The sequence below is a fragment of the Squalius cephalus genome (genome assembly GCF_949319135.1).
Source record: "Squalius cephalus genome assembly, chromosome: 14".
Taxonomy (NCBI): domain Eukaryota; kingdom Metazoa; phylum Chordata; class Actinopteri; order Cypriniformes; family Leuciscidae; genus Squalius; species Squalius cephalus.
In genome coordinates, this window is record NC_137135.1 from 35,903,266 (window position 1) to 35,918,402 (window position 15,137).

General features: G+C 36.8%; 1 protein-coding gene across 2 annotated transcripts; it reads right to left on the minus strand.

Moving 5' to 3' along the window:
• Window positions 1–387: 387 nt before the first annotated feature.
• On the minus strand, window positions 388–14,484 carry guf1 (GTP binding elongation factor GUF1). 2 transcript variants are annotated; one of them, XR_013823514.1, is made up of 18 exons: window positions 14,091–14,484; window positions 13,241–13,352; window positions 13,003–13,151; window positions 12,271–12,351; window positions 11,722–11,799; window positions 11,214–11,297; window positions 11,056–11,120; window positions 8,661–8,864; window positions 7,385–7,524; window positions 6,674–6,797; window positions 5,478–5,610; window positions 4,290–4,433; window positions 3,392–3,525; window positions 2,908–3,009; window positions 1,083–1,202; window positions 963–999; window positions 716–894; window positions 388–597 (listed from the first exon to the last, which is right to left on the minus strand). XR_013823514.1 is itself a non-coding variant. In XM_079892748.1 (17 exons), the coding sequence occupies exons 1-17, from the start codon at window positions 14,277–14,279 to the stop codon at window positions 766–768; spliced, it is 2,025 nt and encodes a 674-aa protein (XP_079748874.1). In that variant the 5' UTR covers window positions 14,280–14,484; the 3' UTR covers window positions 388–765. The 2 variants fall into 2 exon arrangements, 1 of the variants encoding a protein (XP_079748874.1); XM_079892748.1 differs by having other exon boundaries at window positions 388–894.
• Between the last annotated feature and the right edge of the window lie 653 nt (window positions 14,485–15,137).

Sequence of the window (15,137 nt, forward strand, 5' to 3'; positions counted from 1 at the left end):
CATCCCTAATATAAATATATACACACACACACACATATATATATATATAGTTTTATCATAGCTCTTGTTTTTGTTTTGTTTTTTGTTTTAACTTTGGTTTTCATGTTTATTTTATTTTAATTATTAGTAATTTCATTTTGTCATTATATTCGTTTTTTTTTTTTTAAGTATTTAAGGTTTCATTTATAGTTTTTGTGTTTATTTTCAGTTAATAATTGTAGGTTATGGATAAAGGAATTAGTTTTTCAACTAATATTTTATTCTATTTCAGTTTTATTTCAGTTTAACATAAATGTTTTAAATAGTTATAATTAACAATAATAACCCTGGCACAATTCTAATGAGGATCTTGTGACAATATTCATAAATATTCACAATGTGACAAAACAAGGATCATTTTCTTTATGCAAAATAAAACTGTTGATCAGATTGGCCTGATTTCAGCGGCTCAAACACTGAGCAGAATCACTTCAGAGAACAAGCCTCACACCCACTGCAGTGAAGGAGAAGGAAAACAGCGCTGCCAAATACTTCTGCATCCACTCAGTCTAAACGTTTCCAATGAAAACCCTTAGCTTGCATTCTCTGGATCTCCTCCTGAGAGAACAGCAATGTTTCAGCATCGGGAAGATTAATTCATCAAACCTGCGTTAAGCTCCCAGAATAACATCACTCAGTTATATAAACTTTTTCTGAATCAATCGCCATACTGTACATTGGCATGTTCACATCCACAAATCAAGCCCAGTCTGTCACGATTCTGTTCTACGTCCGTTTCAGAACGTTGATGAAAGCGTCTTTCGGGACGTCGATGTTCCCAATGCGCCGCATTTTCTTCTTTCCTTCGGCCTGCTTCTTCAGCAGCTTCATTTTCCGTGTGATGTCACCGCCGTACTAGAAGAAGATCAAGAGTCAGCAGCTAATCAAGCCAACACAACTTCAGTATGAGAAGAGGTACTTACACACTTTGCTAGAACGTTCTTCCGGTACGCTTTGATCCTAAAAGAGGGAATCGTGGATGAGGAGTTTTAGGGTTTATGTTATTTTCTTGGTGTTGCGCACACACACAGTCCGACACTCACGTTTCTCGAGCGATGATCTTGCTGCCGACGGCCGCCTGCACTGCGATCTCAAACATCTGTCTCGGGATCGAGTCCTTCAGTCTCTCACATATGGCTTTTCCCGCACTGTACGCTTTCTCTCTGAACACAAGGACAAATCAGAGCTGGCTTCATTGTTTTCTAGCGATCGCACCACAAACAGGGAAGATGCTAAGTGGAGTAAACAGTAAAGTTTGTCTACAAACCAGTGTTTATGAATACGATAATACATTAAAAATAAAGCTGCAAGCAGGGATTAAGTGGCCAAGCACAAACACATTTTGACATTTTAAGATGATTTTACGCAAAATGCCTGAAAAATCATAAATATAGTCACTAGTAATATGATTTAATGGTTTATCACTTTTGACCAATAGGTGGCGCTGTGACCAAATTGATGTGGTTTGGTCAGACTAGGGTGACAATGACACAAAGTTTGGTGTCAATCTGCCAAAGCATTGCAGAGATAGAGGCTCAGAGTTATTTTGGCATCACGCCTAACCTTTGCTGATGCGGTTTACAAAAACGGGAACTTTTTCGGAAAGTTCAGCCGACTATGGTAAAATTGGTATCTATGTTCTCGGCATGACCCAAGGAATTTATTAAGACCAGTTTCATTACAATAAGTAAAATTAATGAAATGTTATTAGCATATTTGGAAATTTCATCATAATTTATGACCACAAAGTTGCGCTGTCCCAACACTTTTTGAGTTTGAGTTATCAAAATCAACCATTTTGGGGCGTCGGCCATTTTGAATTTTGTCATAAAATGTTATATTTTACGAACACATTGGCATATCTTGCCAATGTGTTCGTAAAATATAACATTTTACGACAAAATTCAAAATGGCCGACACCCCAAAATGGTTGATATGGGAAAATTGGGTATCGTTTGACTTGGCATGCTGCACCGAATATTATAAGCAAAAAGAGCAATTTTTCATATCTTCTGAGCACAAGGTGACAACACGCCGAAACTTTGCAGGTAACCTCAGGTCATGGTTGTCATAACACACACCAAGTTTGGTCAGAATACGCTAAAGCGCTGAGGAGATAGAGCCTCGCGTTTATTTTGGCGTGCTCTTCGTCGAATTCGTTCAGGCGTTAATCGAGAACGGTTTGACGAATCAACTTGAATTCCATAACTTTTTGTCGCCATGGTCTGAAGATGATCTGGTTTAATTTTCAGGAAAATCAGAGCAACGTCAAACAGGAGTTAGAAGGTTTTTAGGAAAATTCTAAATGGAGCCAAGGAATCGGAGGAAAAACATAATTGTGTTTCTATCCCTTATGGTTCAAAAGTTATTAACATAAACGTGAGAGAAACTTTGGACAGTTGGTGGCGCTAGAGCGATTGAGTTAGAGACTCTAAAATTGCTGAGATTAATGTTCAGACTGTCCTCTATCAGTGTGCCAAATTTCATAACTTTCCTGCATGGGGTTCTATGGGCTGCCGTAGACTCAAGTGCGGATTAATAATAATAATGATAAGAAGAAGAACGCCAACGGATGCAGTGGCTGCCATCACAGCTTTAGTGCTTGTCCCCTGATAATATGATAAGAAACACTAGTTTGCAATATCAAGCATCATAACGGACTGTTTTTGTCTTGCTAAAACAGCTGAAAGCGAGTGACACCGGAAACCTCACGCATTCAAGTTACAAATGGCTGCATTCGTTCTTAAGTTAATGGCCTTATTCCAGTTTTCAAGTATTTAATCACATTTGTGCATCTGTAATTGAGTAATTGATCAAATATCTTTAAAATACCTAACCCTATCTAATCATGAGGAGATCAAGACTTACTTGTGAACGATAATGGTGAGTTCCTCCACTGGCCGCCCGTTGAGGAGGAAGTCCATCTTAATCAGTTCAGCCGCCTCATAACCAGCATCCTCGTAATCAAAACTAGGAAACAGTAAATATATTTACAGAAGAGATAATAAAGGGGCGGGGCTTAGTTGAGTTAGTTCGTAGTGTGTTAAACTGGCGGTTATGGGAAGGGGCGGGACATTTCCCAAACACACTCGACCAATCATAACACACTGCTCCAGCCGACCAATCAGAGCACAGTGTGCTTTTCAGGAGGAGGGGCTTCATAGAGACAGGAAGTAAACAGAGCGTTACTGACAGACTGGGAAGAGAGGAGCCGCAACAATGGAGAATATGAGGAGAATAATCAACATTCAAGCAGGCAAACCTGTTCTAGTAGAGCCTGAAACAACATCAAGACTTTTTATTAGGACATAATATGGAGTCTTTAAGCATTTCTTCATTCATTCGAGCTCACCTGGCGTATCCTGATGACATGGACTTGAGCTGGTCGTAAAAGTCCACTACGACCTCATTCAGAGGGAATAGGTACTTCATCATCACTCGATGGTCATCGATGTAGAACATGTTCTTCTGAACAGCCCTGCGGGTCTTCAGCAAGGCAGAGAAGTGCATTGTGGGTTATTACAAATGCAAGATTTAAAGTGTGCTTTCACAGAAATTGCGAGGCAAATTAAAGGGGATTCAGTTGCTTGTTTTCTTCTTTGAATGAAACCAATATTTTTACTTCACTTTCCCTTTTTAGGCAAGGCTGGAACACACGACTCGTATACATACTTTTGTCACGATTTATAGTCTGGAGGAGTCGATGCTGGTTGCGGAAAGCCAGAGCCAGTTGGAGTTTACAAAGTTTATGATGCCTAGAGTTTAAAATGCCCAGTTTTAAAAAGTCATGTAGTGTATTCCAGCTTTCGGTAGATCTTTACCTCTAAACTACACTGCAAAACATGCTTTTCTTACTCAGTATTTTTGTCTTGTTTCCAGGCCAAATATCTACAAATTCTTAAATCAAGATGGATTTACTGAAGTAGTAAAATGCCATAAGATATTATGTCTTGTTTTCTGGGGATATAAATCAAAATGAAGTGAGTTTTTGCTTAAAACAAGCAAAATTATCTGCCAACGGGGTCAGAAAAATAATGTAAATTCAAACAGAAACAAGATTATTTCTCTGACCCCACTGGCAGATAATTTTGCTTGTTTTAAGCAAAAACTCACTTCATTTTTATTTATTTCCCCAGAAAACAAGACTAAATATCGAATGGCATTTTATTCATCTAGTAAATGCTTCTTGATTTAAGAATTAGATATTTGGACTGGAATCAAGATGAAAATCGTTTTTTGCCGAATCTCACCTGACACAGACTCATGATCTTCCCAGTGAAGTCGTCGGGAGCGATGATGGTTCCCAGCACCATGGGCTCCAGATACTTCACCACCAGTGACCGCTCAGGGAAGTGAGCAGGGTTGATGATGGTGATCACTTCATTCCCATGTTCCTACAAAAACACACTCAACTGAGGAATCGACTCTTCGACCCGCAAACGTTCATATATCAATGAAGGGGAGCTTATCAATAACTGCTGTATTATCATTTCTGCACACTTCCTGCACACGGTTAATAAGGTCTTGAAGGAGTCGTTCACTTCAGAATTAACATGTCCTGATAATTCATTCTCCCCCACGTCATCCAAGATGTTCATGTCTTTCTTTCTTCAGTCGAACAGAAATGAAGGTTTTTGAGGAAAACATTCCAGGATTTTCTCCATATAGTGTCTTCAATGGGGTCAAACGGCTCGAAGGTCCAGATGTGAGTTTCAGTGCAGCTTCAAAGTCTCGACACGATCCAGCCGAGGAATAAGAGTCTTATCTAGACAAACCAGCGGACATTTTATAAAAAAATAATAAACATTTATATACTTTTAACCACAAATGCTGGTCTTGCACGTCCACGACTTCACGCATTACGTAGTCACGTTGAAAGGTCACGGTTCAGAAATGTAGAGTAGGGCAAAAAACTAATTTTCTCAACTTCAAAATCGTCCGACATCGTTGTTTTACCTTTTATTTATTCATTTTTATAAACACAGGTCTGTACTTACGCCTATATCACGCTTGACCTTTCAACCTGATTACGTAATGTGTGGCACATCACAGCTGGTGCAAGACCAGCATTTGTGGTTAAAAAGTATATAAATGTTTATATTTTGTTATAAAATGTCCGCTGGTTTGTCTAGATAAGACTCTTATTCCTCGACTGGATCTTGTCGAGACTTTGAAGCTGCACTGAAACTCACATCTGGACCTTCGACCCGTTGGACCCCATTGAAGACACTATATGGAGAAAATCCTTGAATGTTTTCCTCAAAAACCTTCATTTCTGTTCGACTGAAGAAAGAAAGACATGAACATCTTGGATGACGTGGGGGAGAGTAAATTATCAGGAAATTTTAATTCTGAAGTGAACGACTCCAAGGTATTCTGGGTAGATTTGTAGTATTTTGCGATGCAGTTTCTAAGGTGTCCTGGTGGTAGAGTCTCACCTTTATGAGTTTGGCAGACGCCAGCACAGCCTTGTACGGCACAGTCGGAGCCGTTATTATGACCGACGCGTTATATTCCTGCTCTAAACGCTGGTTAAACACCTCCATGTGCAGAAGACCCAGAAACCCCAGCCTGAGAGAGACCGACACAGAGAAATTAGTACATTGTGTAATATTTAGGAGGATCTGTTGACAGGAATGCAATATCATATACATAACTGTGTTTTCAGTGGTGTATAAACCCTTACATAATGAACCGTTATGTGTTTATTAGCTTAGAATGAGGCATTTCTCTCTACACACACCGCGGGTCCGCTTACATCCACATGTTTCTACGGTGGCCCTGAACGGACAAACGCGTTTCGTCACTATGTTGTTCTTCATGATAAGTAGCTAGCTAAAGTCAGCGAATAAAACACTGACACAATGATGAACAAGTGACAATAATATTCGCAATAACATCGTTTTACTGAATAATTAAGTAAACATAATTTCTTAATTTATCTTTGTAAAGAAACCGCATTGTTTAAAGGAGAACTCCGGTCAATTTTAACATTGAGTTCATTTTTTTGTAAATTTGCAGTGCTGTCAATACAGAGAACAATGACAAAAATCGGTGTTGCCTACACCGTGTTATCCTCTTTTTAAAATTTGCACCCTGTTGACTTCAATGGGGCCAGTTTTAAACCTGCTTTTAGCCTCTTAACATCCTTGATGTGTCATTACAAGTGCACAGGTCATGTGAGTGATTCCTTCAGAGTGAACACGGGTGAATCTGACTGCAGTAGATGTGAAAGATATGTATAAAAATGCTATTTAAGCCAGCGCAAATACCTGTGTTTACATCCTGTTTTCGGTTGAAGTCCACAGTAGTCGATTGCCGAGTTCACGCGCGTGATCATAGGTAACTAAACCTATGCGCGTGAACTCGGCAATTTTTGTCGCTGTTCTCTGTATTGACAGCACTCCAAATGTACAAAAAAATGAGCTCAATGTTAAAATTGACCGGAGTTCTCCTTTAACTGGCTACTCTCTGCTGTCTCAGACGACGACATCACTTCCTGTCGGCCACCGTAACTTCTGTTGGGTGCAATTCGTAACCTCACCACTAGATGCCGCTAAAAATCACACACTGCACCTTTAAAAAGTGAAACGACTCGACTGAGCGATGAATGAGTGTGTTCATGTGTACGAACCTCCATCCAGCTCCCAAAGCCAAGCTACTGTCCCGCTGAACCGTCACGCTGGAGTCATTCAGAGTCAGTTTCTCCACAGCGCTTCGCAGGGTGGTGTAATCTGATTGGTCCATGGGATACATGCCTGAAAGAGTTACACAACTCCAGATTTATTCCCATATTATGCCCTAAAACAAAGTCTTGATGTTGTTTCAGGCTCTACTAGAACATGTTTTCCTGCGTGAATGTTGATTATTTCCTCATATTCTCCATTGTTGCGGCTCCTCTCTTCCCAGTCTGTCAGTAACGCTCTGTTTACTTCCTGTCTCTATGAAGCCCCTCCTTCTGAAAAGCACACTGTGCTCTGATTGGTCGGCTGGAGCAGTGTGTTGTGATTGGTCGAGCGCTTCGAGTGTGTTTGGGAAATGTCCCGCCCCTTCCCATAACCGCCAGTTTAACACACTACACACTAACTCAACCAGGCCCCGCCCCTTTATTCTGCGCATGAATTATTATAATGAGGAATATTGTGACGTGTTCGTTCCCGGAAGAAACTCAAGACTACAATGGAGGCGTTTCAGGAGTTCAGAAACACTGACACTGATATAGAGAAGAACTGTGTGACTTTGCAGAGATTTTTCATGTTTAAACAGCAACATTACACACTGAAGAAAGATGAAGATGTGAACATAGCAGAATAGTGATAGTAATATTAGTTTAGCACACACTCACCAGCGAACACCATGGCTTTAGCCGGTTTGAACCCTGGCAGCGCCTCCACAGGCTGTTTCTGCAGGTAAAGTGTGTCTCCAATCTGAGCCTCCTTCACTTCCTTCATCCCTGCGATGATGTAACCCACCTGACCGGCATACCTGAGGACAAAAGGTACAAATGCAAAAGGTCAAAGGTTAAGATAGTGCAACTTACAGAGGCTGTGTGAAACATTCCTTCTCAGGGTGTATATGGAGTTTGGCAAGGCTTTAAGCTACATTGAAGTTTTTAAGATGCCTTTGTTTGGTTTTTCAACTTATGATTCTATTTCTGCCCAAAAATAAGCACTGAAATCATTGAATATTTATCTTGGTTATCTTTAAAGGCCTTGGTTTTTAACCAGGAGTCTGCAGAATCTTTAACATTTTTATTTTTCGTTCATTTTCTTCAACACTTTTAGTTGTTTTTGTTTTTTTCAAAATCGTGAAACTCTATTTCTAGACAGGGTTTTTGTCTAAAACTCAAACTATTAAAAACATTTCTGTTAATTGAAATAAAGCTGAAATCAAATACAATCTATAAATATTAGTTGGAAAAAAACGTAAACTAAACAAATATATTAGAAATGTTGCCTTGGATAAGTTTAAGTTAAAGCACTAAAATTATTACCTAGAAAAAAAAAAAAAAAATCTCACTAAAACTGAAACAAAAATAAATTAAACTTAAATACCAATATATATATAAAAAATATATAAAAAACAAAATGTCTAAAAATGTAACTAAAATCAGCACGAAAACTAACAATATAAAAATAAAAGCTAATTGAAAATATTAATAACTAAAGTAAAAACTAAATTATGTCTGCAGAATCTTTAACATTTTTATTTCTCATTCATGTTTTTTTTTTTTTTCAAAATCGTGAAACTTTTTATTTCTAGACAAAAAAGAAAACTTAAACTAAACGAATATTAGAAATGTTGCCTTGGATAAGTTTAAGCACTAAAATTACTACTTGGAAAAAGATAAAATGTAGAACTGAAATAAAAATCAATTAAACCTAAATAGCAATAGCTTACTTTTTTTATTTTATTTTTTTAACTAATACAATGACAAAAGCACAAAACAAAATGACGAAAAACTAAACTATAAAAATAAAAGCTAATTAAAACTAAAGTAAAAATTAAATTATATTTTAAATCTTAGAGTTTTATGCCCCCCCCTCCTCCCCCCCTCCTAAGTAATTATACAATGATGAAATATTTTTGTATAATTATTAGTTGAATAATCTCCGGCTCACAGTGTTTGGGTCGGGTGTTGGTCGGGTCTCAGGACGCCCAGCTCATTGACCTCGTACGATTTTCCCAGGTGTGCCGAGACGATCCGGTCTCCTCTGGACACGCGTCCGCCGAACACAGCGATGTTGGCCACCACGCCTCTGTAATGATCGAACGTGGAGTCGAACACGAGGGCCGTGAACGGGTCGTCCACTCGCGCCGCCGGACTGAAGCACACGGGGAACATCAACACAAATGTGTGAAAGTTTTTTCATTTTTTGAGGAACTTGGTTTCACTTTATTTCGATAGTCCACTTTAGACAATCTACTAACTATAAGTAACTTTGGTTACACTTTATTTTAAGGTGTCATTGTTACAGTGTAATTATATATTTAAGTATTGAGTAATATTAATTAACTACATGTACTTACTATAGGGTTAGGGTTAATTGCATGTAATTATGCATAATTTACTGTTATTACTATGGTAAGTACATGTAACAAATGTATCAAGGACACTGTAAAATAAAGTGTTACCTAATTTGGTTACACTTTATTATATATATTTAAGTACTGAGTAATATTAATTAACTACATGTACTTACTATAGAGTTAGGGTAGGATTAGGGTTTGGTTGAGGGATAGTTGCATGTAATTATGTATAATTTACTGTTATTACTATGGTAAGTACATGTAACATATGTAACAAGGACACTGTGACTGTAAAATAAAGGGTTACACTTTATTTTAAGGTGTCATTGTTACAGTGTAATTATTTATTTAAGTACAGAGTAATATTAATTAACAACATGTACTATAGGGTTAGCGTAGGATTAGGATTTGGCTAGTTGCATGTAATTATGCATAATTTACTGTTGCATGTAATTATGCATAATTTACTGTTATTACTACGGTAAGTACATGTAACATCTGTAACAAAGTCACTGTAAAATAAAATGTTACCGTAACTTTGCAACTACATGTCAACTAACTCTCATTAGAGTATTAGCTAGTTGACATGTAGTTGCAAAGTTACTATAGTTAGTAGATTGTCTAAAGTGGACTATCAAAATAAACTGTTGCCTGAAATTCTTTTGTTATACATGTCTCAAGGTGCTATGTCAACAATAGATAAGGTAACACTTTATCCTTGTTACATGGACTTAATGTAGTAAATTATGGGTTACACTTTATTTTACAGTGTCCTTGTTACATATGTTACATGTACTTACCGTAGTAGTAACAGTAAATTATGCATAATTGCATGCAACTAACCCTCAACCAAACCCTAACCCTACCCTAACCCTATAGTAAGTACATGTAGTTAATTAATATTACTCAGTCCTTGTATAATCACACTGTAACAAGGACATCTTAAAGTAAAGTGTAACCCAGCAGCGCTCCTCACACAGAGATGTTATGTAGGGAATGAAGCTGAGCCGGTTTTCAGAAACGCATGATAACACATGATGATGATTTACAACAATAAACTGACGCTTCCTGATTCACTCGCTTCCCAGATACACTAGGAAATACACGTTTTAGTTTATAAGATTAATAGTAACTTAGTAAAAGCAAAAATGATTGGTAACACTTTAGTTTAGGGTTTAATTCTCTCTATTAACTATTATTAGCATGCATATTACTAGGATACTGGCTGTTTATTAGTACTTATAAAGCACATATTAATGCCTTATTCTGCATGAACATTCTACATCCTTTAATCCCACAATACCTAAACTTAACAAACTTACTAACTATTAATAAGCAGTAATTCGGAATTTATTGAGGCAAAATTTGTAGTTAATAGTGAGAATTGGACCCTAATCTAAAGTGTGACTAAAATATTAATAACTGAATGAAGCATTATCACTATCATTAATGAAATACAAAATTTTTCAGGGGTTATTTTTTAAATCAGCATAAATACATAAACACAACTATTGTGTATATTTTTGTTATACACTACAGTTCAACAGTTTTAGGCTCATAAGATTTGTTTTTTAAAGCAAGGACAATTTAAATGTTCAAAAGTGACATTAAAGACATTTATAATGATACGAAAGATTATATATCAAATAAATGCTGTTCTTTTAAACTTTCTATTCATCAAAGAATCATGAAAAATAAAATGCATCACGGATTCCACAGAAATATGATCTGTTTTCAACACTGATAATCATCATACATGTTCCTTGAGCAGCAAATCATCATATTCAAATGATTTCTGACGGATCATGTGACACTGATCTCTAATGTATGATTCATTGAGTTGATGTAATCTGGGCTTTGGGTGTGGGATGTGTTCTGATATGATCTTATGAACCAAACAAACAATAAATCATAATCAGTATGTGCTGATCTTCACTCTCACAGTGACCTCTTGTGGAGAACCGTGAAAGCGCTGATGATACTCACGGAGGAATCCGTTTCACCACCTCTCGGAGAACTTGATCCACGTTTGTTCCCAGTTTCGCCGAGATCTGCAGAGAAACATCAGCACAATCACAAGCCAATGTTAAAATATTAAAGACTCATTATGAAGACAAACGTCTGAGGAGATGTTTAAATCTTACCTTGATGCACTCTTCCCTGGGAATATCAAAGACTTTCTCAATCTGTTTTTCCACTCGCTCTGGATCAGCATTTTTCAAATCAATCTGACAATTAAAACAACTCGTTAAAATGACAAACGGTGAAAGAGCCGACATTTGATGGTGTTTGAGTCTCTAGTCGACCAGCTGAAGTTTCAGTCAACATGAAAATATTCACAAAAAAATCACTATTTGCTAATTACTAACAATACTTGCATTAAATAAAACATGATGATATAATACATGCATGTGAAAATATAAAACTGTCGTAAAGCATTCAGATGAATGAAAAATAATGAATGCACGTGCAAATATATTTGGACTAATAAAGATCAAATGCTCCAGGTATTTGAATAAATAAGATTAGGAGCAACATTTATGGTTTTATAACTTGATGTGAAGACATTTCTATAGTTTATTCAAAGCCCTGGGATGAAATGGCATGTATGAAACGTTTAATGCGTTTAAAGTAAGTCTCTGTAACGTCTACCTTGTTTATCACAGGGATGATTGTTAGTTGAGCCTCAAATGCCAAGTAGAAATTGGCGACTGTTTGCGCTTGAATTCCCTTTAAATAGAGAAAAAAAAAACATACAACACATTTTTTTTTTCTTGACTCTTAATGTCAATTAAAAAAGGCTGCAGTTTTTTGTAATGATGGTTTATTTATGCGAGTCTGTGCCAGTGTTGTTATTGTTAAAATTAAAATAATGTATAACTGTTGCCAAATGAAGCTGAAGTGCTAATATTTACTAGCACTGAAATGAAAGATAAACAGAAATATTAGAAAAAGATAAAAGCAACAAAATGACTAAAACGTAAACCAAAATTAAAATGAAAAATATAAAAGATATAAGCTAATTAAAAATATTAATAAATACTATAATAGTATGTAAATAACACTAAAATAACATTGGTATATGCATATGTTCTGGAACTGAAGCAGGGTATAAAAAAAAAAAAAAAAAAAAAAACGTTTTCTACTGTGTTTAATCTTCTGTAGATAATTAAATATAAGAAAGTTTATTAAGAGTTTTACCTGATTTGCATCTACAATGAGCAGAACTCCTTGGCAAGCGGATATGGAACGAGATACTTCATAGCTGAAGTCAACATGGCCCTGAAAAAATAGTGAAATCATTTAAATTATGCAGATTAGTTAAACATCAGTGATGTTTAAAGTGCCCCATTATACTATTTTAAAGGCTCCTAGTATTAATTTAGAGTCTCTTACAACAGGTTTACACACATCTAAGGTCAAAAACTCTTTAATGTCCTCATAATCTCCAGTGCAGCGTCAGCTCTTTTCTCTCAGTGTCTGAAACGCTTCAGTCTCTCTAAGCCCCGCCTCTCTGAGAGCTGCTCTGCTCTGATTGGTCAGAAAGCAAACGCTCATTATCATATCTGAATCTCAGCTCTTGATCTCAGTGATACGAACAGTAACGATGGCGTGGGTTTCACTGTATTAATCTCAGAAAACAGAGTCTTCTCCACATGAACAACACGAACCAAACTCTTCCAGTCTCAGATACACTACAGTGTTTGAGGGCGGAGCTAAGAGACGCTGCTCAGCCAATCAAGACCACAGGCTGGCATTATGCTAATTAGTTACAAACCTACATAGGAAGTGAGACTGAATTACTGACGACTCGTTTCAGTTCAGAATCACTTCTTTCTTTTGGGACACAATAACTTTGCAGACCTTGTACATCCACAAACAGCTCTATTACACACTGCATGATATCTGTGCACTTGAAATCATTGTCCTCACAGGTGTGTCGATGAGATTGAGCAGGTACGTCTGTCCGTCGTGCTGATAGAAGAGCGACGCAGTCTGAGCTTTAACGGTGATTCCTCTCTCTCTCTCCACCTGCAGTTTGTCCAGAACCTGCTTGTTACTCGAGGTCTTTGCAATGGCACCTGCGCACACAATCATGAGAAACAAAGAGATTTTTATATCATTCACAGGAAAGAGTCTCTCCAGTCATGGATGTTTTACAGCGAATCACCTGTGATCTCCAGCAGTCTGTCAGCTAAAGTGCTCTTGCCGTGATCAATGTGAGCAATAATGCTGAAATTGCGAATTCTCTCCACTGGAAACTCTGACATGTCGAAACTCTCCTGTAACAGTCAAAGAACTCAATATACAGTTGCGAAAACCATTAAAAACATTCCACCCATAGTTTCTACTGTAAAATCATAATAGATTATTAGGGGCATAATGGTACATGTACATTTTCGGTACGGGTCTTTTGGTTCAGTACGCATACGTATAAGTCAAATAAATGGAGTGGTTAGAATCAGAATTCAATAATCTAAACTTACTCTGAAATATTTTGCTAATATATTCAGCATCCAAAACTTATTTTGGACTTATTTTTACTTTTTTATTTAAAGACAGACAAATTTTGGTCTGTAAACTATGTAAGCTTGATTCCACCACAGAATAAAATTTAAATTAAAGTAATTGTGACTTTTTTCTCAGAATTGCATGATATAAACTTGCAATTGCGAGTTTTAAAGTCAGAATTGCAAGATATAAACTCAGTATTCTGAGAAAAAGTCAGAATGGCGTGATCTAAAGTCGTAATTACGTGTTGTAAAGTCGTAATTCAGAGTTACAGAGTCAGAATTACAATTGTGAGATAAAAAGTCACACTTGTTTTTTTTTAAGTTTTATTCTGTGGCGGAAACAAGCTTCCATAATAAACCACTTTGATAAAAACAAAAAAACCTTGAACCATAACTTCAAAACCGCGGTATTACCGCACCGTTATTTTGTGTAACGGCCCGTTACATCCTTATACGTCATTTACTGTCCACCTGAGGGCAAAAACAAGTCAAAGCAACACAGTTTACCTTCTCAGACGCATTAGAGCTGAAGTCTCTGACAGGACTGATGCTTTTCATCCATCTGTGTCTGATGACTGTACATGTGCTCACACAGCCCTGAGTTCTGCGCTTAATGCGGCATATTTTAATATCAGGACAGCGTTTGATAAAGGGCAGAAAGAGCCCGTGCGATCTCAACAGAGACAGATGCATCATCTCTATCGACGCACTAACATGCTATTCCTTAACAGAGAGGCCATGTTATGGCGAACATCCCTTCCCATCGGAACAAAGATTCAAATCATCATTCAAAAGCACATATTCAGTTTTTATAAAAAGTCAAGACTACAGAAGATTGTGTACTTCAGTGTGACAGCTACTGTGGGCCGCCATGTTGGAAAAACGTCATCAAGTGTTGCCCTTTAGGAATGATGGGAAGTGTAGTTTAAAACAAAATCATTGCATTCAGATGATGAAATATCCTCTGCGCTCAATTGTTGTAAGATATTTTCTCAAAACTTACTTTTTGCATTATTAATTTCTTCATTTTTTGCTAATTTTTTCAACTGGTGATGAAATAGATAAAATAGGTTAAATTTCGGGGAAACATCACAAGCTCACTAAGATATCTATCTATCTATCTATCTATAGGGTAGAGTGGGGTAAAACGCCCCCCACCTGTTTTTCCCAAAATAACAACCAGAGGTAGTTAAGATACATTTTTACTGTTGCTATGCACTACGTTGATATCGGGGATATTGAAGCTGACACCAGCGACATATTTGAAGAGAAGAGGATTGCATGGTAAATGCTATAATTTTCAGATATTAGTAAAAAAGTGTTTAAAAGAATATTGTTCTGCAGGATATCACAGTGATGTATGATAGATGAATAGTGAAGTCTGTAGTTTGAAATCATATGTTATTTATAAGGAATATAATTATATTATATTTTTTTATATTTATATTTATAATTATATATTTTTTAAAAGTCATAGCTTGTGGGGTAAAACGCCCCCCGGGCGGCATAGTTTCTCTCTATCATAATTACTATAATAACATATTTATGTCTATC